Source organism: Odontesthes bonariensis, chromosome 5, assembly GCF_027942865.1.
Source record: "Odontesthes bonariensis isolate fOdoBon6 chromosome 5, fOdoBon6.hap1, whole genome shotgun sequence".
NCBI lineage: Eukaryota > Metazoa > Chordata > Actinopteri > Atheriniformes > Atherinopsidae > Odontesthes > Odontesthes bonariensis.
In genome coordinates, this window is record NC_134510.1 from 19316130 (window position 1) to 19343962 (window position 27833).

The 27833-nt window shown below is 40.3% G+C and overlaps 2 protein-coding genes across 2 annotated transcripts in view; one reads left to right on the plus strand and one right to left on the minus strand.

Moving 5' to 3' along the window:
- Positions 1–425: 425 nt before the first annotated feature.
- LOC142379824 (uncharacterized) lies at positions 426–3380 on the minus strand. Its single transcript, XM_075465123.1, has 3 exons — positions 3186–3380; positions 2698–2838; positions 426–1907 (listed from the first exon to the last, which is right to left on the minus strand). The coding sequence occupies exon 3, from the start codon at positions 1903–1905 to the stop codon at positions 727–729; it is 1179 nt and encodes a 392-aa protein (XP_075321238.1). The 5' UTR covers positions 1906–1907; positions 2698–2838; positions 3186–3380; the 3' UTR covers positions 426–726.
- Positions 3381–7950: 4570 nt separating this feature from the next.
- The window catches only part of sntb1 (syntrophin, basic 1), a 37369-nt gene continuing 17486 nt past the window's right edge, over positions 7951–27833 (plus strand). The window contains exons 1-2 of the mRNA XM_075465125.1: positions 7951–8651; positions 21983–22226. Of these exons, the coding sequence (XP_075321240.1) occupies positions 8117–8651; positions 21983–22226 (779 nt within the window). The 5' untranslated portion in view covers positions 7951–8116. The remainder of the gene's footprint in view (positions 8652–21982; positions 22227–27833) is intronic.

Consider the following 27833-nt stretch of genomic DNA (forward strand, 5'->3'; position numbering starts at 1 on the left):
CTTCCATAGTTTACAGTTGTCAAAGTAAACTGTGGTTAGTGATACTAAAAAAAGCATCACTAACCTGTTAATTTAGTTAGTACAAATAGTTAGTATAATATGTGGATGATTTCAACAAAATGTATTCAAAGGTAGGCTATGACACAAATACAGATAAATATGGTGCTTTGAGCTATAGCTTTATATACACACACATATAGATAGATAGATAGATATATAGATAGATAGATAGATAGATGTAGGTCATTGCATATCTTTATCTCTACATAAAGACCTCTAAAGGGTGAAGCTGAATATGGATTGGGTGTTCCATTGTCTACATGAAATCCACTGAGGGCTGTTGAATACATTGCTCCATCTAGTGGTCTCTTTGTCACCATGCATTCATTCACAAATTCCAATCAAAAACACACAGACAGAACGGATTCTCCGAAAATGTGTAATTTATTGTTTATGAAAACTTATCATTTTGTTACACAAAGCTCAAGTTTATGCGACAGATATCTTTCTTCCCATTCACCCCTCCTCCGCTTATACGGTCATCACAGTGGAAAAGTGTTACGTGCATTTAATCTCAACTGATTATTATAAAAAACATTGTACCTCGATGTGTATAAAGTCAAATACATCTGCCATTGCACATAAAAAAAATGTTAATAAAACATCCAGCAGCCAAGCTTTTTGTGTTCAGATATGATTAGATTCACATGCATCAGAATCTGCTCTCTATTGTAGTAAAAGGTAATGAAACATCCAAATTAATGCAAGTGTCATAAAAATAAAAGCAACAAAGCAGAATAATGCATTTGAGGATTCGGATATCTTCTGAAGACCCCTTCTTAGCCTCTGCACCCCGCTAACATCCTCAGATGAGCCAGGGCAAAAGAATAGGAAAGTTCTCTCATTGAATTGGCAGCCAGTACAAGAGTACATCAGGATTGCATTTCCAACATCAAAGAAGGACACCAGTCCATTCTCATTATCTACAAAAACCAAGACTCTGTCAGGGTTCCTGCTATTCCCCAACTTGATGATCCAGTTTTCCGCCCTGTAGTTTGGCGTGAATGTCCTCCCTCCTCGCATCGACCCAGCCCTTCCCTTGGTTCGAACCCCGTAACAGAATCTCCCTTGTGAACAGCCCCTATTTTGAGGAATGCAGGAACATCCACAGATAATGTGTGGGTCTTCTGTGGAGTACAACTGAGGAACAGGATCTGGCAATTGATTAGACGTCATAGGGTTCGCTTTTGTTGCACCTCTGGCATTCTTTCTGTTCTTTTTTCCTCGCATCTGTGGAATTTCCTGAACAGCAGCTTTTTTCTTCCCCATCTGAGCCCTTTTGTCTACATACTCTTCCTGTAAATAGACTGTATCATGATCGCCATGATCCGTGCACAGGACACAAACACGAGTGTTGTCATTCCTGCAGAAGAACTCAAAAATCCGGTTGTGTTTCTTGCAGATTTTGTCCTCCAAGTTGTGCACAGGATTAGTCAGTTTGTGTCTTTTTAAGGCATCAACTCTCCGATGAGGCTCTAAGTGCGTTTCGCAAAAAGAAGCCAAACACATCAAGCAGGTCTTACATGCGCGGAACTTTTTGTCAAGGCAACAGTCACAGGGCACCTGTCCAGGTTTTATTGATGTGGAGCTATCGCCTGGCAGGTGATGTTTCTTAAAATTCTCGACAACTTCCCTGAATCCTGTGTTGATACAAAGTTTGAGCCCTTTGTTGAACTTTTCATTGCATAATGGACACTGACATTGCTCCTTGCCTGCCCAGTGCCTGGTGAGACAGGCTTTGCAGAAGTTATGCCCACATGGGATGGAGACAGGCTCGGTGAAAACATCCAGACAGATTGAACACAGGAACTGATCTTCAGACAGGAAACTGCTGGATGTGGCCATATCTAAAGGACAGGTTTTAAAATGATGACCTAATATTGATATCAAGTAGTTCATAAGGGCTACTGGTAAAAGAAAAACAACAAAAACTGAAAGTAACAATTACAAATGACAAAATCAGACCTAAACTCTGCTTGATTTGACTCTGTAAACTGAGGTTTAATAAAGATATCTAATACATAAGTTTGAATTAACCGTCAAATAAAGACAACTTACAGTACTTCAATATGATTAGAACAGTTTAACTTCAACTATGGATGTGGAAGCTCTACGTCTCTCACCTTCATAAGAGAATATTGGGCGCTAAGAACATAGACATAATATACGCAGTGATACGAAGGGAGAGAAAATAGCGCCAAGCGATTGTGAGGTCTGACTTTTTCCTGCAAAACGATTTAGTGATGCAAATGTATTACTCTTTTGAACGCATATTGTTTTGAGAAGCAAAACGCTTTATTTTTTAAACCCCAGCCAACTAGCCGGACTACCTTCATCAACGCCAAAACGAGGCTGGAACTCGGCTCACAGTACGCAGCAGGGGGTAAGAAAATGGTCATAAATGATATTGCTAATATGGGATGTCATACAGCTTCATGTCAAAAGAGGCGAACTATCCCTTTAAGATTATTAACACCATAATTATGATTAAGGTATGTGTATGATTATAATGTATTGAAAATATTTTAAAGATTGTAAACAAAATTAAAAATAGCCCTTGAACCTATAGAAAAAGGAAGCAGAGGCTGCTTGTAAAGAGGCAGACTACAATAAGGCGTGCCCAGCACCACTACTCACCACTAGTGTTACACAGCGGTCCTCACATCACACGGTACAATTTATATTGAGCTTCTACTCTCATGCAACAACATCAAGGGACCTCAACGCAATTGCTTATCCTCCCCACAATCCAGCACTCTGGTCCTGAAAGAAAGAGAGCTAACACGAAAGAATCATAAGCAACCAAAATGAATCAACACAACAGAAACAATAAACCGAAATACAAGTAATCCACTTGGATTAACCAAATATTCAAATTACTAAAGCAAAAATGACACTGAAACAATGAAGTTATCAGTAAATAGAACAATTCAATAAAGAAGCAGACCTAAACAGATAGTAAAGCAAAACGAAACCAAAAGCAAATGGGTTAAACAAAACAAGACAAAACAGGATAAAAACAGCTAGACAAAAACAGGGCAAAGGCTAAACAGAACTCGGCAAAAATTAAGGTTAGCCAGGCTCACCACTACTGGACAGATCAATAAGGGCTGATAACCACTCACCACCACCTGGGAGTCTTGAGTGCAGGTTCCAGGAGCCTCAATGCCAAAACTTTCAGAATGGAACAGAGGATGCTTAGCAAACAACTGTTTAAAAAATAATAATAGTAAAAGGCTTTGCATGCAAGATAATTCAGCTACCTAGCAGGAGGCCACAATAAGGAAGTCACAGCAGGGGACGGATAGGAAGTGAGTTAGAGGGCGGTGAGCAGCTCATGCAGGGCTTTATGCTAACTAGCTTTCATGAGAGGAAGAGTCAGACCAGGGCTGCATTCAAGAGCTCAACTCCATTTATTTATTTAGCCATTTAGCTCAGTCAACACACTTCTTGGGAAACAAGAAGCACTGGACACATTTCAGCTGGCGAATTTTACTTTAAGAAATTAAGAAATTGATTTGTTCATTTTTCCTGTAAAAATTTTCTTAAGGCAACACAAATAACAATCTATTGTCTAAACATTGAAAATGTGTTAAATCAAACCACCTTGCATCTGTTTGCACTATGAGGACACAGATGTACTCGAAGGTAACCTGGTATGAGAACATGCTGCTGACGCTAAAGATCCATGGTAAGCGGTCGATTCCGCTCAGAAAGCTGGAACATTGTTATAACTGAAGGCTTTGTTCACGTTTCACTGCTCCAGATTATATCGATTGCAGGTATGTCATTTGACCACAAACTCTCAGTTCAGCTGACTTGCTGTTAAGTGCATTGAGTTACCAATCACCCCAATGAAAAGATCAGAATCTAAATATCTGGGTCCATGACAAGGGCGCAAACTACTAGCTCTAGGAGAATTGTCTCCGCTTCAGTTTCTACGCTGTATCCCGACATCTGTCTGTAAAAAGAAAGAATGGAAGAATGAAATTAAAGTACGGTTAAAATAAAGAATTTGTGTATTTTATTCTGAGAGCTCTGCAGCACGCTCAAGTCAAACAGCTTTTATACAGCCACATAAAAACAAAGAATGGTTACATGAAAGTAGACATCGTCATCCAGAGTTATGAAGCCAGAAAATTTGCATGCACTTCATTGGCCAAGGACATCTGGTGACATTTGACAGTATAATTATTATCTAGGTTGTGGAGAGAACACTTTTCTCTCACGGAATATTCTGATCCACTCGGATCATACTTCAACATTATAATAAGAGCACAATAAATGAGTAAATGTATTTATCACGATTTTCTCCAAAAAAGCGAATCCCTTCTCCTTTGTTAAATCATTTATTCCTCAATATTTTCTCTGGCAAAACAACTTTATACTATCAGTCTATGGTGATTTTTTACACAACATGAAACTGCAACACAAGACGGCTGTGGTAGCAGACTACAGTAACTTATTAAACGAGACAGTGAACAATAAAAGAACCCGTAGCCTTCTCTGTCTTCTGTCTTTGAATCAAAAATTCAAGTAAACAAAAATTTAATGAAAGCTCATGTGAACAGCAACAAAAGACACACTTATGACTTACACAGACAAACAACACTAAAATCGACCAATTCACCAATCTCCAAATCAGCTCCAAAGTAAAGTCTATTGTGAAACCTGCATCCATCTTTTGACTCATTTGGTTATATTCTGCCTGAAATCATGTTTCAAAGTGATTTATAAAGACTATTTTTGCACATATGTAGGATTTAGAAGAAACCAGTGTTTGATTAAATGTATGGTTTGTTTATATTAACTCATGTGACTTTTTATTCACACATTAACCATTTGCTTCAAAAGCTTTTGTTTTCTTTGCTTGTAAAAGAAACCTCTGAAGCCCTCCCATGGCCATAACTCTGTATAGAGGATTTTTTAAAATTTTTTATATGTGGCTTCCCATTTCATTTGTGCTACTTGAAAAGACTTGCACGCAAGCACGTGCTAATGCAGGACACATTGATGCAGCCAGTTTGATGCTCTTCGTCTGATAGACGTTTGTACAGAAGAAAGTAAAGATTGTACACGAGTAACAGATGTCAATGATGGAAGATCTCAAATTTCTTTCTCTCTTTTTGAGAAAGCTCCACAGGGAACAATTAAATCCTGAAAGAACACATACTATATTGATGCAGCATATGGAAATGAATCTTTCTCTAGCCTTATCTCTGACAAGCAGTCTGTCTAATCAGTAGCAAACTTGCAAAAGTTTTTCCTTGGTGCTTTTGTTGCTCATCCCAGGTAAAAGTAATAAATGAAAAGTGAGATGATCAATAGACATATACAATGAAGGTTGAGAGAAGGAAGCGAGGAGTAACGAAGACAGGTGAAACGCAGAGAGGTAATGAGGAGGACATTGGAGAGGAGTCAATGCAGTAAAGATTAAAGAAGTGGATGGAAAAGAATTATGGGAAAAAAGGAGAGAGGAAACAAAGTTTGGAGAGTGCATTTGTGAAAAAGCTGAGAAAAGCTGAGTCAAAACATTTATTAATCAACCAATCTAATCATCCAGTTAAAAACAAGACATCATGCTTGACGCTTCTCTCAAAGAACGCATGTCACAACGCTCATCAGCTGAGCACCTCACTCTTCTGATCATCCCAGAAATCCACTGCACAGACCTTCCAACACAACAGCCATTGGTTTTACACGAACAAACCTCTCCGCAGCTGCTCCTCGTTGCAATGAAAACAAAATGTGTGATCAACATGCTGAGCTGACTTAGTATTAAAAATAAAGATTCATTAGCAACCTTTAAATACCAAATACCTTCATGTTTGTTTGTGTTGAAGGTCATTACAGCGGGGAATGTGCGCTTCACTTGATTGCTCATTTCCACATAAAAGTAAAAATCAGCTGTGGCTCCGACACCTCATTAAACCAAAACATTTCTCTTGTGCGCTCTCTTCTCAGAATGAGTTAGCTAATCTTTGGCGCAGCTCGGTCATAATGATCTGATGTAGTTCATGGGGCGGGCCTGTAATGAAGCTTGGCTCCAACACGCATGCAGCATTCCTGTTCCAGATTTCCATGATGATTTCACAATTTGGTTAATTATGACTCACTCAGGATCAGGTTTATTTTTCCATAGTATTTGCTAATATCCTTAGAAATCAGTTAAAATCTGCTTTTATTTAGAGCTTTTTTAAAAAGAAAAACAATGTAATTCTATATTATCTATTCTTTTAAAGTCATTTTAACCACACTGCGACAGATTATACAGTAACATTGATCAGGAACATTGGCTGAATTAATCAAACAAACCTGCACCTACAAATGAACCTTTGACCAATGTTGAGATTATATCATTAGTCAGTTTCATCATACAGTAGTAGACAAATTAAAACAAAGCAAGCAAAGAAACAAAAAAACAATCAAAAAGGAGAAACTCAACCTTTTTTAATAGCATTATCTAATATTCAAGCCATTCTTCCACATCCACAAGGCATTAAGACATAATTCTATGCGTATATTTAGGTCGCCCGGCCCATGTTGCAGTTCAAATACATTTTTTCAGCAAATAATGTCATTATCCAAGCATATAAAAACTATGTAAATGAGAGCTTCCTTGATAAAACATTGACTGTACACTGTCAAACATGAAACGGAATGACAATTAGTCCAACATGTGAAAAATGGAGGAAAAATTGTATAGAAGTATTTATTGTGAACTGAGTTAAATTCCAATAATTTACAGGCGTAAAGTAAATATGTTTCAAAATGAAACATGTAGCCTATTAGTGCTCTGTCTTTACTAATAGAATATATTGCGTTTTATGGCATCAACATTAAATTAAATACATTTTTATTTAGAATACTTGTATTTGCTTTGCCGGCCTGTGTGGATTTACTCTCACTTACTCTCACTCAAGACTTAGATAAAGTCTTGAAAAGTCCCCAGTAGGTGTCGCTGCGACACTGCTGAGAAATCCGTGAGCTCGAGCCAAGTTTCCATCATCCGTTGGTTACTAAGAGAGGGATGCAGAGCTGCAGAGTGACAGTTTGACAGTGGGAGAACATAGTCGACAGAGCAAAACGTTCCTTCATCCAAAGAGATTTTGCGATGTTTCTAGCTCTTACAGTAGCAACAACCATTAGAGATGAAGCTCCCTTGTTGTGTTTGTTTCCATCTTTTCTCATGCCTCTCTGTCACTCTTTGCGCGTGACTCACAAAGCGTAAAAATAATAACAGAGATAGAGAGCAAATCTTATGAGGGGGGCTTTACTTGCCAGAGCTTCCTAACAAAACGTAGCCTACTTTTTCTCTTGGATACATGAAAACCGGCAGAGGCGCATTCCTGTACGCGCGTAACCGAACCCACTTGTAAATGACGTGAACGCGGCTTGTACAGTACAGCTGGACTCACTAGACACGTGAAGAGTGGAAATCAGTTGTACTTATGCTACAAATCCTTATTTTCAGAAAGCTACTATCGTGAAGACGTAGCCTGCATTGTTTCCTTTCACTTCAGTTTCATATGGCCAAATTGATTGAATCACAAAACAAACATGTAGTTTAAATCAGAAACACTTTAGTTTCCTCTTTAGAACAGAAAGTAAATCAGTTAAGCTTATTTTGGCATTGCCGCGTAGCCACTTATATCATCGCATGTTATATGTCTGACCTGTAAATGCAGGCTGTTGGATTTATGTAAAAATATATTTGGTCCGCGTTTGCAGCGTTTACTCTGAATTAATGGCATCAGATGCATCAGTTAAACGAATAACAGATTTAGTGAATGTAGAATGTGAGGATGGGATCGGTTTACACTGTGTGGGTGGGGAGGGGGGGACTCCACCCAACTGATAGGATCTTTGGGCGGGCGTAACGGAGCAGCCTGTGCTGAGAGGGCTCCGGCTGGCCGCACGGGACGCTTTACAAGTCCCACTGAAAAACTTCACGGGGGCAAAGTCCACCCAGACCTCAAAGGAGGCAGGGTGCAAGTGGGTGTGTGAGAGCGCTGGGAACTTAATCACATGTGATTTTTACAGAAATGCTCCAAAGATGGCGATGGTAGCAGCGGCAGGAGCCTCGAGTGGCTCTGGGGTGCATAAAAGTGGATTTGTGGAGGTTTTGGTACGGGAGCGGTGGCACAAAGTTGTGGTCAACTTGAGCGAGGAATCGCTTACGTTGAGCTGCGAAGAAGGCAGCGTTAACGACAACATCAATTCCAACGGTGTTACCAATGGATCTTACCTAGACAACAGTAACACTAACTCCAACAATGGTCCTCAAGCTGCGCGCACTGCGTTCACTGACCTCCCGGAGCGAGTGCCAGAGGCAATCGCCAACAGAAAGCGGTGCGTCAAGGTGGCCAAGCAGGAAGTCGGGGGACTCGGTATAAGCATTAAAGGAGGGAAGGAGAACAAAATGCCTATCCTCATAAGTAAGATATTCAAGGGGCTCGCAGCTGACCAGACCCAGGCTCTCTATGTCGGGGACGCCATCCTATCTGTGAACGGTATGAACCTGCGGGACGCGACCCACGACGAGGCTGTGCAGGCGCTGAAACGAGCCGGGAAGGAGGTGACTCTGGAAGGTAGGCACAGTGTAGACAGATGTTGTGAGAGAAGATCACAGAAACAGTGGGGATTTTGAAGAAGAGTGTAGGGTCAATGTAAGCCCAGAGTTTTTCCACCCACAGTCCGAGGAGATTAAAGATCTTTGTGTGTGTGAGCATATTCTTGTGTTGGACGTCGTTGACCTCACTCAAAGACCCCAGCCTTCACTTAGGAAAACATGCAATGTGGGGTTGAAAGCTTCCGATTGTTTTGTGCGTCTTCTAGAGTAGGTCAGTTATTGTCTGTACATTTAAGAAAAAAAAAAAAAAATCTGATGATGACTGCATTTACTGTCCCAGATAATTAGACAGCGGGGACTCACCTACCCCCCTAAAATCCCCTCCGGAGAGAGAGACACTGGTTAATGATGGTCATTTAGATACCTACCTTTACCTTTATATTGTCGTAGAGCAGTTAATGTCTTCACTGTCGTTACGTGGTCTGTTCCAGAGTGAAAATTATTAACTAGTTTGGAAACTGGTCGCAGAGTGATTTACTTATATAGCATAGAACAGTTGAGATTTCCGGACGCAGTTATAATGCAACAGAAAGTGCAGAAAACGCAAAAGTACGCTGAAAATCATTGCACAACAGTGTCTAGTTCTGAGTTTTTGAGCAACCAAGACAGTAAGAACAAAGCAAATCTCTCAAACACACCAGCACGCACGACATCTTCTCTAATATGCATAAGCAAGCACAGTGATGATCCTTCCCGTGGGGACACACTGGCTGCACTGCAGAGGGAAAAGCTGGTCCCAGCTGGGAACTTATGGAGATGTAAAAGAGAGGAAGAAGTGAAGGTGCAGGGGGGAGGGAGAAATGAGAGGATGAGGGGCTGAAATGTGAATTTAATGGGGTAAGTGCAGAGAGTGTAAGATGGATGGACTGAAACGAAGAGCTAACAGGGGAGGTAAGGAAGCTGATGTAAGATAGAACTGCAAGGGTTAAAGTGAAGATAACCAAGAAATGATGCTTCTACATAAATGCAATTTAACACAGATCATTTGCATTTAGGAACGCTCCAAAATGTAAAAGACATGTATAATGTGCCTGATGCCAGCATGCTCACATTAGTTGACGTGAGTATGACGTCTGCCCTGATGTGCCAACCCCAAAAATGATATTTACTTTCTACTTCCTGAGCGTTAGCTACCATGTAAGATTTGAGAGAAGCAGATTGTATCACATGAGTAAAGAGATCACGAGGAAACATCTGATACATTTCTTAGGAGAAAGTACCTGTCTCAGGGGAGTGGTGTGTGCGCTGCGTCTTTGTGCATTATGTCGTAACTGCTCGAAAGACAATATGCATGGGCATGTTTACAGACACGTCTTCTTCAAACTCGTTCAGGAAATGTTGTGCATCTTTGGGGTAAAATAGACAGTGATTGCACTGATACAGGCTTTAAGAGGGCAGCGGTTTGACCCTGTGGTTTAGATTTCCAATTGGGCTAGTGAACCAGGGTTCAAACCCCAATGTCATGTCATTGTTCAGGTTTCCCCTTAGTGAGACTCTTGCTCTCTGCTGGCTCTACTCTGTGGTCAGCGTGCTCAAATAAGCCAAAGGGAAAGTACTTCTGGAGAGCAATCAGTGTTTTGCAGTAGTGTCTCTAAAGTCCCAGCAACTACAGCCAGTGGTGTTATGGTGTTCCTGGCAATGCAAAAGATAAGGCACATGCAATTATGTCCTAATGAAGGAGGGCAGAACATTACCAGTTTAGGCCTAATACTGTCCGGCTTGTACAGCGTACTTAAACTTGCCTTGAAGATTGTTTGCTAATGAGGTCCACTTGTAGCACAGCCTCATCAGGTTGTCTTAAAGTGAAAGCATACAGTAAGCCACAGTTGAAAAGGCTGTGGCTTGAGCTTCCTTAGTGACATTTTGACATGTCACTGCGAGCTTAAGGAATACCAGGGCTTGGATGTGAAGTAGGACTCATCCATTTTTTTTATTATTTGCTCCTGTTATTTCTTTGAATGTGACATGTCAAAATGTCTTTTTTGTGGCAAAGGCTTAATGGCCGGGTAGGTGAGAAAAGAGGCAGGTTTTGAAATTCACTCTGAAACTCACACTTTAGACCAACAACACGGATGCATCCGAAGACATATGGTTTGCGCCTTTTGCATGATTTGTTTACAGAAACTATAAAAGATGGAAGGATCAGGAGGCAGCGTGATGAAGCCAGGAAGGGGCTGTGACTGCCAGTTTTTCTCTCCTCCAAACACTTTGGCTTTTTCACTAGGATGGAAGAAATTTCTTATTAAGCATTTTGTTCTCAGTGTACTGAGGCCTCTACATGTTCCTGAGGAATTCTGTGCTGCTTTCCATATGCAAACACCTCCTCTCCTGATATCAAGCCATTGGAAGGGAAAGTTGACCCTCAATAAGTTCCAGCAGTCTGCAGTGAAGAAGCTTAGTTTTGTATTCAGCCTTACTTGTTTTTGCTGTGGTTTTCTGCTGTATTGATTGAAACTTCATTACAACCATGTGGGTGTTAAGTTTACTTTTTTTACCCTCAGCTTAAAGAGTCCTTTTGTTGAGATCAAAAGATTAATTCCTTTGAGGAATCATGAAGTTCAGCTCACTTGTGTCAATAAATGTTGTGGGATAGTCAAACAAAGACACATGTTTCCACATTTAAGTGACGTATTTCTTTTAGAAATGATGGCTACCCCATGCAAGGAGAGGTCAGATGATTTCTTTCGGTTCTGTATGTGTTAATTCTTTAAGTGAAGTGTTGGCAGAAGAAAGACTTCCAAAGATTGAGGAGGAGCTCAGAGGCTAAATGTTTTTTTTTCCTCACCACAGATTGTCTCCTAAACACACCAGTATAAAACCTTTGAACACTTACTGTACTTTGTTTTCTTTTAAGACTTGAAATTGTCACTAAGTGCTGGCTCTTCTCAAGGCCCTGAGATGACCTTTGCTGTTATATGTCAAACAAAACTGACGACTTTGTGACACAGCAGAAATGTGTTCAGCGGGCAAATTGGCATTGCTTTCATAGTAATCAGTCAAGTCCAGTTGCCAATGTACACATATTTTTTTTTTAGGATATTCAAAGCAAAGTAATGTATAATCTCAAAATTTCTTTATCTTTGAGACATGTGCAATCTGTACTTTTGTGTCTGTGCAACACAGTTGGTCATGAAAATGTGGATCTGTTCAGAAAAAAAAAATCCACACCAAAATACAAAAAACAACCAGTACACAAGTTTCACAGTGACTGGTAACTGTTATCAACCCTTACCTTCTAATTAGTGCAATGGGGGCACAGCTTTTCTGACATCACTGACAGGTGATCTCATTACAGCTGTCTTCTCCTTAAAGGAATATTCCGGTTTCTTTGGGGTGTGTGATGTAATTTTGAGTAGTCAGCATCTTACCTGCAGTAGACTGCAGTCAGAGGGCTCTTAGTTTGGAGAATCGGATGGTTTCGTGATGGACCAGCTGAAGCTAGAAGCTGCTCAGAACAGGGCTGTAAAGAAGAGCGAATATTTTCGTCATCTAAAACAACTCAAACCTGCTTGAGCTAGAGCTACTTTGTGCATTTTTACAGTATATGACTTCTGCAGCCGATAGTTGTTTGCATTGTCACTACAATGTCTGAACCGCATAATGTAGCAACCTGGACCATGCTGCTACATTAGGTGAACCATCTTCATGTAACTGTGTGCTGCTGAATTGATTTTGTGTTCAAATACACAGTAAAGCATTCACTCTCGTTGATCCAGAACTTTGAAGGTTTGAGTTCTTTTAGAAGCTGGTGAAAAATGAGCCCTTCTGATGGCCCCAAATGAAGTAACTTTTAGCTTAGCTCTAGTGTTGGGATCTCATCTGATTCTACAAACTAAGAAAACTTTTAGTTTTGTCTACTACAGGCAAGGAATGGACTTCTCATGAATACTTTAGAAAGCCCCACTTCAAAGAAACTGAAATATCCCTTTAAGGTGCAAAGCAGGTCCCTCAAAGACAACAAAGAAAATTCTCTTCCTATCCTGCAGCAACAGCTACTTCGTCCTTAAAGTTGTTCCCAGTAACCTGATGCTCAATTGGCTCTTGTCTGAAACCAGCAACACAGGTGGTGCCCAAGAAGGCAGTGACCTCTGTAGTACATTCTTACACCTCCGTTTTTCAATATAAACAGTGGACAACTGTAAGTTTATGTGCAAACATATATATATATATATATATATATATATATATATATATATATATATATATATATATATATATATATATATTTATAAAAAAGTCTTGATAATAAGATTAACTTTAGCTGCCATTTCAAGAAAGGGGAAACGGGTGCAAATTCTTATGTCAAACCAAGGAGATAAAGTTGTCAGAATCCAGCATGGCAATCCAAAAACTTTGGATACTGGATACTTTGAATTTAAATGCTATCCCCCTGTCCAAGGTTTTCAAAAGAAGATCAATTTCATGGGAATAGAACACATTGTTTTTGTAGAGAGGCCAAAGTGGATAGAAAAATCTGTTTGTAAAACTATCTGGTGTTTCTGTGGAAAAGTCCCTTATCTATTTATTAATTTATTTCTTTGTTTTTTTGGTGCTACCGGAGAAAAAAATAAAATCAAACAGTAATACAATATAAGGGCTTTTTTGTGAAATTGCCCCAGAAATGAATGTTTGTCACATTTAACAGGCATTTTGGGGGTCCGAGGGGTTTGGTGGTGAGCAGCACACATGACTATCGAGCTGAAGACCTCAGTTTGACTCCTTTCCCAACCAGTAGTATTTAGATGAACTTGTAATTGTATATCATTTGTAAATTCAAATGCCATTTTTGTTTTTTGTTGATGTTTCCACTCGCTTACCGTCACTGTTAGGTGGGTTTACACATTAAAGACAACTTGTTTAAGGTTAGAAAAAACATCATGGCTTAGAATGTACATTTTGATAACTAACTTCATCAAAATATGCTTTTCCTGGATTACGGCGTGACAACTCTCGCACCTTGTACAAAAAGAAAAACTTCTTGAAGACACTCACTAAACATCCCACTGACATACATTACTTTGAAAGATGCGCTGAAAGGCACGAAGAAATGCAGAATTCATGTCCACCCGCACCAATACGGTTGTGTGTTTTGCGACTACCGGCTACATGCATGCAGGTCCAGTAACAAAGTTGAGCGGGAAGTGGTAAAATAGTCTCAGTCTCCACAGCATTGTGTCACCATGCACTGCATTGCCATTATGGGACAGGAGAAAGCAAACTCACTTCTGTAAATCAAACCATATTACAGGAACAGCATCCCTGTAAATGGTGAGAGCCTGCTTTGGTGGAAAAAGCTGTCAAACATACAATGTCCCTGTCATAATGTCCCCGTTCCTGTTTATGTTCTTTATACATTCATCCCACAACCCTCACAGACCTGCCTTACTGCATGCTGTTGGTTTTTCATTTACATTCTCCTTGGGCACTGCAGTTTGGGTTTCCCTGATTTCTGTATTTTCTCTATGTTATCTTACTGTCTGATTAGGTATAAGCACAAAAAATGCTTTTGCTAAGAAAATATGATGTTTTGGCTTGAATTGGAACTCTTCACAACCCTGCTCGTTACTGACTGGGTAAAAATGTCAAAAGTGATTCAGCTCTATTCCGTATTGTTGAATCAAATACATGGAAAGCGTATTGCAGACAGATGGGCCTCTTCTCTGCTTGTCTAAATATTTTCAGTTCCCATTGCAACTCTCTTTTATCCTTTTTCTAGAATATTTACTCAAGTCGACATTGAAAATCCAACCAAACAAATCCTTCTTTTTTGGCATTCTGATTAATTAGGATTACGCCTTTATTTGAATCAAAACACTGCCCCTCTTTGTGTTAGAAAGGGAGTTTTATCAAACGTTTTTCATCCTCTGCATTTTTTTTACTTGTAGTTTACAAAAACTTTATCAGGTTTACCTTCCTAAGTTATTTTGATTTGGGGCTACTTTACCATTTTCAGTTCACTTGAAGCACAAATCTTACCCGCAGATTTTATCAGTTGTGGGAAGCTAAATACACTAATTTTAACTCCAGAAGTTGTGTGGAAACGCCCATCATGTTTAATTTTGAATATCTCTCTACAGATTACATGAAAGGACTCTCTCACACACACACACACAACTCTTATCACAGTGGAAATGGCCTCAGATAAAGCAGATATTTGACCAGGCATTATTCACTGCATGCATGCAACAGCATTGGTAAGCATAAACATAGAAGCAGTAGAAATGAAGAATTAAAAAGTCAGAGTACAATACAGAACACCTGCAGTTCTCCAGCAGGCAGGATGTGAGTCAGTGTCCTGTAAGTTCTCCTGTTCAGTCCTCCAAGCTGAACCTGTCATCACCTGACATCTGGAAGAGTGTGTGCATGTGTGTGCTGCTGTCAGCAGTCTGAATGCATGAGTGTGTGTCTGTCTCACTGTGTGTATTCATGTGTGCTAATACAGCCATCAGCAGTGCAGTCTAGACTGATGCCACTGTTTGTGCGTGCGTGTGTGTGTAAAAGAGTCGGTGTGTCTACTAGTTGACTGTTTATGTCATTAGAGAAAATAGCATCTCCTCTCTTTGTTACAGCTTGTGCAGTCTGACTCAGAGAGGGTGATGGTAATGATAATAGCAGCAACTGCGGAGCTGCTCTGGTTATTGTTGTGACGAAGATAATAGATTGAATCACTCATTCCTCTCCTTTGTGAATGTTTATATCGTCAAAACAAGACCAAGGACCTGCAGCTAAGACTCATCTGTTTATCCTGTTGGCTTTGTGTGTAGAGAACAAAAAAACTCCCCCTCCCGGTGTAATCATTGTCTTTTTGTACATTTTGTTTGTTTTCGACGGGCTAAGTTGTGATTGTGACAAACTGAACTTTTCTGTAGAGGAGCTACGTGTCGGTTAAGAGCAGGCATAATAATTTCAATGCAATATTACCAGGATGGCTAACAATGACACAAAGTCCATTAGACACTTATTACCATGTTCGTTGAACCTGTCACAGTCGATCAGACAACAGCGTACTGTAAAATCTACCATCTGTTGTCATTGTCATGGGGTTGTGGCTTTTAGGAAGTAAGGTGGTTTATGTTGCCACATGCAGAAATAAGGGATGCTCTCTGGTTTTAAAACTGTCGATAATGAAAATGTTGCATCACGCTTTGAGCAGAGAGTAAGTTACTGGAAGTGAACAGTCTTTTTTTTTTTCAATTGGAAGAGCTGAAAAGGTTGATTATGGCACTAACAAAGAATAGATTCCATAATGACACTTTATGGCACCGTGTTTGAGCCGGCCTGAGTTTCACTAGCTTCTGTAACTCGGTGCAATCTCTCAATCAGCATGTCTTTCATCTATTTTTTTTTGTGAAACATCAATAGTTCGATTGCAGCAGTTACTATGAGATTTTGAATTATCTCTCTTTTTTTTTATGAAAGTGAGCAATGTTTTCTTTGTAAAGACATAAAGAAAAAATACGGCTCTCATTTTGGGGGGTGTGGGGACAACCTACAAACACGGCAGCATGGATTTGTCATTGTACCTTGGTATGTTCACATCCATAAAATCCACAAAAAGGGAAAAATAAAGAAATAACACTTCAGCCGTAGTATTTGCTCTATTCTTACATGTCATTGTCTGTTTTCATTTTCACTTGGACTCTTATGGGAAGCTCAATTTGGACAAACGAGGGTAATTGTTATTATTTAAGTTATTTCAGGTTTCATTTTTTATTTTTCATTTTTTGTGTAACTAAGGTGTCAGATATCATGTCTTGAGCACGCATTGTGTTGCAAACATCCACAGAAATTACCTGCTAGATTTTTTTTAAACTTAATTTCCCACATTCAATCTTTAGTTTTTTAGTTTTCACTTTTAACAGACATCATCGTCAAGCACATTTCCGGTGGTTGCCTGGTGTTGCAACAATACCCTCACCCAGCTGAACTATCTGGGGTTGATCAAGCATGAATTCATCTAGAGGTAACACTATGCCACCCACAGTCTCCTCTTCTTATCAACAGCCAACTTGAAGCAAATCTGGCGGCCTCGGCAGTTTTGAGGGGCCTGCTGGCTCCTGTGATGCGCTAGGCGGCCTGGAAGAGAGACGGATGTGCAGAAGTTTGATGGTCTTGGTAGAATGTCGCAGACACCTTGCAATTTTATGCAGTCGTGCTTGGCTTTCCGCAGGGCAGACACTATGCCCTCTAGCTCTTGTGCTTCAACAATACCCACAGCCTCTACTGTCCTGACCTCGGAAGCCACCAATGGGACTTTTGCAAATATGCCCACCTTTTGCAAATAAAGCTGGGAAATTCAAAGAAACAAGTCCCAAATATTGCTGCTTTCAGTGTGGCCCAATAAGGAGAAAACTAATTCACTGACTGGTTTACCAGTAACAGCATGAAGCATGAGCTATGAGGGATCAGATATCTTGATGACATAGCAGTGCATTTACTACGAACATTATAAAGGCGTAGATCTATTATTTGGCCTGGCTGAGGTCTGGGTGAGGCTGAAATGGCAATAAAATCCAATACAGCCTTACACTTTGTGAACAGAGGGGTGTCATTCACAGAGTCTCCATGAATTGTTAAGAACATTCATTAAAGTGAATTTGACTTTGTCAGAAACCGCAGCGCATGCGTACCGTTCACTTGTACAGTTGTGTGCACCCAATTGATTTTTTTTTTCTACTGATAGAACCGATGCTTCCGTATGAAGATTAACACAACATTTTACAGAAATACTAATGTTTTGTTATATTTGAAAGAAAGAGATTAAAATTAGAGGATGAGCTGTGCATCTTTTCTCGTGAAACACAACACCACTAGACCATTTCTTTTAAAAATAAGATGACAGTTTTATATTTCTGTGACTGTCTATTTAATTACCAAAGCATCAGTGAAATAGTAAAGATGGCAATAAGATTACTGTGTTGGTGCTGCTGTGCCTAAAATATTTAACAGGGAACGCCAGTGCTACCATAAAAAAAATTAGTCTAGAAACCTGGACGTCGTTTCAGCTTATTCTAGCTTTCCATCTTTTATGTGATTAATGGCAGTATATTGGGAGATGACATTCGATCCATCTTAATCCTCAAATGTCGAAATGGTCACTCTCCGTTATGGAGGTCAAATTTAAATGCCACTTTCCCACTGATAAAACGGTCTTCATTTTAGTTACATTGTTCGGGGAAGGCACTTTGAGCCATTGGTCAGAATCTTAAAAAAGATACTTTGAGGGGGGATTTGTAAAGCTCTTTTGTGCTGCTAGTATCCAGATATCAATCCAGGCATAAAAGGCTTCATTCTGCAGTCACTGCAGCCTATTTGTTCTTTTCCACCTCCTTGCTCTGGTTAGTTCTCTTATACTTTCTCTCCCACAGGCCTTATAAGAGGAGGTCTCCCTTTTTTCTTTTTTTTTCTCCTGTGGTGCATTTTCTCACTCAGAGAGAATCGCGCTCGGAGCATATGGTAGAAAGTCCTATCACTTCAGACCTCATTAAGTGCAGTCAAACACAATTAAATAAGAGACACAAAGAGATACTCTAATTACACCTGTTGTCATGAACTGGAGAGTATGTGTTTGTTAAGTGGGTTGTGACAGTGCAAACACACTTGCTTGTGTGTGTATTCATTCATTCACAACTGAAATCCATCCACTGTTGAATCAATACAGCAAGCACTAACACCCCCAAAATAAATAAATTTCATCAGCAAATGTGTAAGTGATGGACTGAATACAGTTCAAAAATGGCATTTGACAGTCATAAACAGAAGGGCACGAGAGCTTCTGTGGGGAGCTGAACAGCCGCAGGAGCTCATTCGGAATGGCAATCATTGTAGAAAAGCTTTAATTGTGCATGCATGCTCTGTCTTGAAAATGAGCCAGAAAAAAAATGGAAAACTGAATTGAGACTGATGGGGAGGGGTGTGGGGGCAGGCCCTTATTGGGATCTTTTGGTGTGACTTATGTACGCGCGAAGCAGTCTTGTTTAAAATAAAGGCTCAAGCCGCCAGAGCCCTGTCGTCTCCAAGCTGTTCTCCTGCTATTGAGGTTATTGTGCAGAGTTGGCTTGCGTTGGTGCGAAACAGAAACATGGCCCAAGGGAATGCACACATGTACACACTTCCGCTGTAATGATAGCAAGGACTACTCCCCATTTATTCACCCCCCACACATATGGCTCTGTATCAGGGCACAGAATAAGTTACAATTAAAAAAGAAAAACACTAATCTCTTTAGCAAGCTGACTGGAAATTCATGACTCACAAAGCAGCTATTTGGCTGCATGACTGCAGTTTCTGTCAAATTAAATAAATGTGAAAAATAGTGAGTGGCTGGTTTGCAATGGAGATGGCTTTGCTGTATGAGTGTAACTGAAAAGGATAATCAAGCCTTTTTTTCAGCTTGCTTCATGTTGTCTTCTCTGTTTGTTTTTTTAACAGCATGAGACATAAAGAGAAAACCACAGTTTGGTTTCCATGAGGTAGCTTCTCACATGCTATAGCTCAGCTGTGCACTTTCATTTAGGGGGAGGTGCCTTGTCACTACAGGCTGTAGCTGCAGTGTTATGCCCTAATAAAACATAAATAAAAGTATTTAGATTTTCTTTTCCTGTAAGGAGCGCAGTGCTTTCCACTGTTTTAAAAATGAGTCTGTGCCCTTGATGTGCATGATAGAGAATCCTTTTAAAATCAAGCCAGAGCCTAAATGCATGATTCCAAGTTATCAGTATAAATTCCTTCCTCACGAAGACTTCACCTGTGTCATGTTCTTCTTTTGCTTCATCGTGTTTAGCAAAAAAATAAATAAATCGTGGTTGCAGACAGTGTGTGTTCAAGCTCTCAAAGGTCTGTTTCTAATCAGAAAATCTTAACTTGTTTTTTAATTAAATTCTTAAATTCTTATCTTATAAATGGATGGCTCTTTACAAGCAAAACTAGACATGCTTGTCATCATGTGTCTGCTGCAGATTCCATCTCGTCAGTCCATTGACTTCCACTGCAGCGATACATTTGAACAAATATATCAGCTGTTTTTAGCCTTTTAATCTGATCTGACTCTGTGGGTTATTCTTCTGTGTAACTGGATCACGTCGCTACTGTGGATCAATTGAGGACACTCTCACATCAGCCCCGTCTCCTCCTCCGTGTTATGCATCAGCCTGTCATCCCTCCTTCACAGGTTGGCGGTTAGGCTTGTTACACCATCTCACAGTAATTTTTACCCGGAATAGTTCACATGCGGGATTGGAAATGGCGCCAGCCACATGCCAATTATTCGAGGCACTGGACATGCCAATTAGTCATCCAGGCCATACCAAGCATCCAGAACATTCAGAACAGAGAGAGCGTACTGAGCACCCACTTTATCTCGGCCTCTCCATTCCCGTGCCCTGTCTTCTCTTTTTTTACTTCCCTCAAGAGATGAGTACATGAGGAATTTAAAATAGTTATCAAACCTCCAGTGATTCACGGTTTGAATTTACATGTAAAGCTTTCTTTTTTTCCTGCTTGGAAAGTTTCCCAGGTTTGTAGCATCCGCTGCAGAGCTTCTGTGTTTAGGTGTTCTGGTTGTCCGTGAACCTGCCTGCCTGTTGCAGCAGATAGAAAGTGTGACTCATCAACGCATTGGGGATTCTTCCATATCATATTGTATTTTCTGCTTTTTATGTTTTATTGATTTAACCCTAAAGCTGCTACTTCAACCAGGTCTATCTTGTAAAAGACAGGTTGATCGCTGAGGAATTTCCTGTTTAAATAAATAGATGAATAAATCATCATAATTGAAATCAAAGATGAAAAGATGCCCGGGGGTGTTTGGGCTTTTGGCATGTTTGTATTTTGCTGCTTTTGTTTCAAACTGGCAGCATTGAGTGCCAATTGTGCCAGCTCATTGTAATAGAAAGACAAATGGTAATCTTTTCACTGAGCCTCCTGCTGTCTGTGCAGCAAACAAGATCTCCTTAATTTGCATACCTTATAATAATAGTTATAGTTGAACATGTTTTTTAATATCATCTTTTGCTTTACTGGACAGATGAAAATGAAGAGGCAGACAGGCAGTATGGGGTAATAGTGATGCCACAGATTGAATCAGTCCATTACTAACTATCTTTGGATGATTGAAATATCAAACAGACTCATGTTGTAACTTTTGCGACCACAGAGGGAAATTACATACTAACAAGTTTTCATAAATTCCCACCCTCCTAGTTGTTGGTTTATCTTTCTGCTGATGCCGAGTGACTTTTACTGTTTACCTACCAAGTGCTTAAAGGACAAGACCGTTTTTTTGACATTGGGCCCTTGATTTCACATTATAACATGATGTTCTACTCACCCCTGCTTGTTGTTGGTTATTTGGAGCTGTTCCGAAGATATTCGAGAGGCGTCTGGCTGCTCTCTTGAGATATTCGGCCATGAAACGGTTTCCTATGGGCAACGTTATACAGGCACAAACTATGCTGTTTATAATTTATTAAATTATAAACGTGGGTGTTACTGACGTCATCGTCGTGCTACTACCACAGACAGCCCACAGACCTGCTGCCTATTTATTCATTCGGCTAAAATTCAAAATTACAGTAACCCGGATTTTTTTTAAGTAAGCGACGCACCTCCACATTATCAGTACTAGTGTACAGTAATTAATAAATTATAAACAGCATAGTTTGTGCCTGTATAACGTTGCCCATAGGAAACCGTTTCATGGCCGAATATCTCAAGAGAGCAGCCAGACGCCTCTCGAATATCTTCGGAACAGCTCCAAATTACCAACAACAAGCAGGGGTGAGTAGAACATCATGTTATAATGTGAAATCAAGGGCCCAATGTAAAAAAAACGGTCTTGTCCTTTAAGCTGTACTGTGATTAAACAGTTTAATTTATGACTGAGTACATACATCTGCGGTATTACCACATCCTTCCTCTGACTTGTGACTACCTCACAGTTTCTGTTTGTCAGATGAGATTAAAACCATGCCTGCGCCAGAAAAAGGAAACAAAGTTATGCAGTTGGCCTTGATATCATTTCAATGGTGTTCTTCGATATTATTAATCTAGATGATGTTTGTTTATCAAACACTTGAAAAGACAAATTTATACTGTGAAAAGTGTAGAAACAAGAAGATAATTTACTCTTTTATTAACAGAAGTTGCTGCCAGCCATCTCTGTATTTGTAGGAATCTACATATTAGATGTTGCCTTGTGAAATTTAAAAATATGCCTCCTTTTGTGTTGCTGTTTATCCCTCTTTACTGACGGACTTCGTAGTAAAAATCAATATCTTTATTTCCCCTCAGTCAAGTACATGCGTGAGGCCACGCCATATGTCAAAAAGGGCTCCCCTGTATCAGAGATCAGCTGGGAGGCCCTGCCTCCTGAGTCTCCCCGCCCCAGCAGTCCTCCCTTCACCTTCTCCTCCTCATCTGACCCTCCGAGCCATCCTACCCAGCCCTCCCTCTCTCTGAACGGCGACAGGAGATGCATACCATTGAAGATGTGTTATGTAACACGAGCCATGACCACACCAGATCCTGAGAATCGGTAGGTGCTCTTTACTTTTACTTTTAAGGAACTTTTCTACATCCCCAGATATGGCAACGGTAGACAAAAATTAAATGCAATGAAATGCAAACACAAATGAGCAGCACTGAGAATAAAAGGACTCGGGAATTCTGACCATTCCTAGACAAGATTTTCATCAATCTATGTTCGTTCAAAAGAAATGAAAAATAAGAGAGAGAGAGAGAGAGAGAAAGATGCAGTTTCATCCGTCACACAAACCTTGTGTTTTTGCAATTTTTCAGTGCCTTGTAACACTCTTGGCAGCTCTAATCGACCCGATGATAATAACAGAATATAAAGCTTTTGATACATTTGGTATTTTGGATCGGCCTCCTGACAGACACTATCCATATTTACTCCATCAGGCCAAAAACACACAAGCAAGTGCATGCCAAAGCCATTATTGTCTCTACTGTCACTTCTGGGGCTCCCTCTGGACTATAGGCCAGGACTTTTGGCAGGCTAGTTACCCTAGGGCCAGTCAGAGCCAGCTCAAGTATGAGGCGTAAATGGACAGGCTTACCTGTCTGTTGATGGAGGGCAGGTGCTTCAGAACAAGACGCATTGACGATTTGAAAAACAATGCTGCTGCAATGGACATGATATACTGGTCGTCTGAGGATACCAGGGCTCTGCTCAGTGTCTGGGCAGAAAATAATGTAATAATGCCGCAGTGAAAAGGGTGCGAAGCCTATCACTGTGAAGCTGGATATTCAATTCTCAAGTCCCTGAAAAAGTGAAAAACTATCCAGTACAATGCTATAAGACTTAATAACTCACTATGAGTGGCTATCAAAGGAAGAGAAAGAGAAAAGAAATTCATATGGTACAACACAATGGTCAAACTGTTGCGAACACAACAGCAGTTCCAGCAGTTCAGATCATCCAAACCTTAAACCCAGAATGTTTTCACTAACATACACTCTAGTATACACTGCAGGGAGGTTCCTGTCTCTGTTTTACACTTCTAACATAAACTGTCCTTTAGCAGTTTCATTCTATGGAGTCTCATTGGACTGTGGTATCTGTGTATTGTGTAAACTTTCCTCTTGTTTCTCTTACATATTTTGTGCTGTCAGCCCCGAATATACAGCTCTTTCCATTGATCACAGTCTTTCAGCATGTCTGTCACAACAATTAGACATTAAAGGATTCACTGCCAACAGAATAGTTTGTCAAGCTACAGAATTGTGATTCTGTGTCGTATTCAGGTTTCAAACAGTATTCTGGTAGTTCAAGATGTGACTCTTCATGACTCTTTTTTTTTTTTTTTTTTTTTCTTTTTTTCTTTTTTTCAATTTGTAGATATTTGGAAAAATCAATTTATCCTCATGATTGAATGGAAAATGTAGGAATTCAATCTTGGCCTTTTGACAGCCTTTGCTCCACTACTTTATCTAGTAAATGTTCAGCTGATGAACAACAGAAACACGGTTACTCTGACACTTGGCCCTGGGTCTGCAGTCCTCATCTGCTGTCGTGAATGGATCACTGAAAATGGTGCTTTCTCAGACTTTTCGTAAAGGCAGACATTTAAACGACTGCTCTGATCATTCTCGGTCAGTGGGGGGCGGACTGTCAGGGGGTGCCATCAAGCTAATGGTTTAGTAATTTGGCGGTGGCTCGGTCAAACAGCATGGGAGCACATGAGTGAATTATCTTTTTCTTCGACTCCTTTTGATATCAAACTGTATGTGCCCTTTGTAACAGTCTCCTTCTTGGTGTCTTGCTATATTGTTTCCCTTCCTGCGTGCAATACTTTCTCACCATTGCTCTTATCTGTTTTTCGGTATTTTGTACATGCTTGTGTTTTTCTGCCCCTGATGACTGCTTGCTGACTTTTCTCTTCTCTCTTTCATCATCTCTCCGAGTTCCCAAAGAGAGATGGGCTTCTCTTCCTATCAGCTTCTCATTTATTTTATTTTTCCCTTATTCTGAGTGTCTCCCTATCACTCTGCCCCTTCATCTGTATGTCTATATCTTTTCTGCATGAAGCCGAACCATACTAAATTTGAAAGCTTCAAATGATGAAGGCAGAATCAAAGTCTTATCACTGTGACTAAGTTCCTTGGTCTGTAAATTTAGACTGTTCAGCACTCAGTCTGTTAAATGTAATTGTTAGCACACATATGTAATCAATAAAACAAATACCTGTTAATAAAATGAAAAAATGATAGGTTCAACAACAGACACAGCTGTTTTTGCAGAGATATCTCTCATTGGACAGGAAGAAATTAGTTTAACGAAGAATCAACATCTTTTCTGCGTTTCCTGTTTTCTCAGTTTTGATTACTTCTTCATTTGGGTTTTGAGGGGGAAAAAAGATTGATGAGCTACTAAGGGGCTTCACTTTCACATAAATGAATTCCATCAGTCCCGCATGATGTTTTACAGTGTGTTTATGATGTGCCACACTTCTATTCGTGAGCAAGCATTGTATGTGCATAGCTGCAGTCACTTTGCTAAACCCATGCAAACAGAAAAAAACAACAACTATCTCGTTGGGAAGATTAGTCTTTTTGTCCAAAAAAGATCCCAAGGGATTTACCTTTCTTCTATTTAGTCCTTTGATCAATCAAACATTGACTCAGCAGGTGCAGTCTCAATCATTATTTTACAATCAAACCATAAAACAAAAAATTAACCTTTGGATGTATTTGGTATTTGGGATCTCCTGACAGACTCGGGACACGAGTCAAGGGGATTTCTGAACCACTCCAGTGATTCAGTACCTCCACAACTTAAACCCAAATTATTTTGCAATCATACATTACCATATACAGTGCTGAAAAGGAAAGGCATTAGACTGACATTCCAGTGGCATTTGCAGGTAATCAAGTGGCTCTTGAGGCCTTAAGGCTCTAGCATGGTTGCCGCGTCTGCTAGCGCGAGCGGTGTTGATGACGTCACGATTTCGTGCCCGCCATGTATAGTGGCGCAAGTCGTTGCGCCAGAAGTTGCAATTTTCTCCGTCATAGAGGTGGCGCTGCTACGTGACGGTTACCTCTACTGTACAACCACGAAAGTGGAGAAGAAAACAAGAGCAGTCAAGAGCAGGAACACTGTAATTAATGATACTGCTGCAGTTTTCGGATCATTTTAAGTTTTTAATTCAGTTAATAGAGGTGAAGGTTTGAAGCCCCCGGCATCAACAGAGTCTCTGCCCTCTTCTTTGCCTTCACGTATCTGTCCCGTAGCTTCTTCCACACATTCTTACAGAACTCTCCCTCTTTCACCAAAGTTCTGCCAATCTCTGTGCACGAGTTTTGGGAGTTTATGTGCTCCCTGTGCTGTTTCACTGCAGTTTTGTACAGCTGTCTGTACAAACGCACCACCTGACTGAGCCGGTCTCACATCGGTCCATCCGGTTTTTCGTTGGTGGCGCCGCCAAGTTACAAAAATCGACTGGTGCACGACAACGCGCTGCGCCGTCTGTTCAAGGGAAGCGCCATGCCTGAAACGTCATTTTGACGTCACGGTGCGACACCACCGTGACAGACGCGGCAACCATGCTAGCGCCTTTAGGGGTCTGTGGCCCCAAGGCCCTGGCGATTCCTCATTTTCCAGGACAGTACTTTAGTTTTGGCTACTTTTGGCTATGTAAGAAGATCATGTTATAGATTTGCTGCATGAGTTTTCATTATTAACATTTTTTTTTCATCTGATTGACTGCAAATGCATTTGAAACATTAATCTTTCAAAATGTCCACAGACCGTTTGGGGAAACCTTCAGCTAATTTTTGCTTTGACTATTTAGCTACTCAGGGGCACTGTAGAATTGAACATTCACTTTCCGTACCCTAACACCAACTTTATTGGTGAGCCAGTTATGTAAGGAGTCACGGTCACTATCTTTGTTTTTGGTGAGACAGTCAGGTTTTGCTGTGCACAGGTGACACGGCGTGGATTCATAAAGCTTAAGAGAAGATTCACAGCCTTGAGATAAAGTAAATTTACTTTTACTAGCATGCTCTGATGAGTTGTTTCCTTATCCACACAGCCAGAACAAATTCGCCTTTGACTAACCAATAAACGCTTTAGTAAATGTTTAAATGGGAGGACACCTGAGTTGAAAAGTTCTCAGCTATGCTTCATACAGAGGTACTCACATTTTTACTGGAAAGTTTGATGTTTCTTAGACTTTTTGTCTGAACATAATAAGTTAAAGTTTAGGATTCCAGCCCAAGAGTGTAAGTGTGCCCTCAGTTTATTCTTATTTAGGTTTCAGGGATAGAATAGTTTAACAGGCTTTATATTTAGTGACAGAAGAATCTGGCTTATCTCTTTTTGGCTTATCATTTACGAGACTCAGTGAGATGTTACTACCCTCTGAGGCTTTTCTCTTCAGTTTAGCAGATGTTGTTTAAACCATGTTTGAATTTGAGAGGAGATACAGAAGAGTGGGATCAGAGGAGAGGCAGAACATATACAGTGATGAGAACAGCTGATAAATGGCCATACTGTGGGAGTAAGTGGAAGGGTTTTACTTAGGGATAAAAATGGACTTTCATTCATTTTCCATAAATGCTTTATCCAATTTAGGGGTGTTGGAGCCTATCTCAGTTGTCATCTAGCAAGAGGCAGAATACACACTGGATAGGTCACCAGTTCATCACAGAGACAAACAACCATGTACCCTCAGACTCAGACATTCGGTCAATTCGGCCATTCGGTACCTGACATACATGTTTTCGGGCTGTGCGGGGAGGCCAGAGTACCCAGAGAGAACCCACACATGCATACTGCACATAGAAAGGCCCCAGCAGGGATTTGAACCAGGAACCCTCTTGCTGTGAGACAACAGTGCTAACCACCACACCATCGTTCATCATGTGAAGATGAATTTGATTTGTTGCTCTTTTTTTTTTTGTATAGTCAGGAAATCAGCGTACTAAACAAGATTTCACTCTCAGATGTCTTTCAGATAGACTATTCTAACAGAGATTACATGTTTCTAACATGTAAAAATAAAGTAAAGTCAAACAAGGCCCCATCCACACGTAGCCGGGTATCTGCTAAAACGAATATATTTTTCTACGTTTGGACCTGTCATCCACATGAAAACGCATAAAAACGCATCGTAAACGAATGTTTTTAAAAACTCCGGGCAAAGTGAAGATTTTTGAAAACTCCGTTTATGCAGCTGCGTGTAGACAGAGACAACCGGAGTTTTGCGTTTTCGAACGTCACAATATGCGCCAAAACAACAACAAATCTGCTTTAAAGTCTAAAGTGCGACCTTTGTTTACTGAAGAAGCATGGATGCCTTGAGAACTGTGGTGGTTATTATTGTGCAGGCGCTGTTTACAGCCTTGATTTTACACGCCCAAGTTGTAGCCTACTCCTCACTCCTGTCGCTGTCGGAATTATTACGTCCTCATATCGAGGGGCAGTCCACTGTCATGCGATCACCTGTCAGTGTGCTCAAAAAAGTTGCGTGCACACTTTATTATTTAGCTGACGAGGGCAGATTGCGCAAAACAGCAAATGCATTTGGGTTGTCAAGACAGGTGAAAACGCAGATGTTCGGTTATGTGTGGAAGGTGTTTTTTTCGAAAACGAGGTAATGTGGATACAAATCGATTT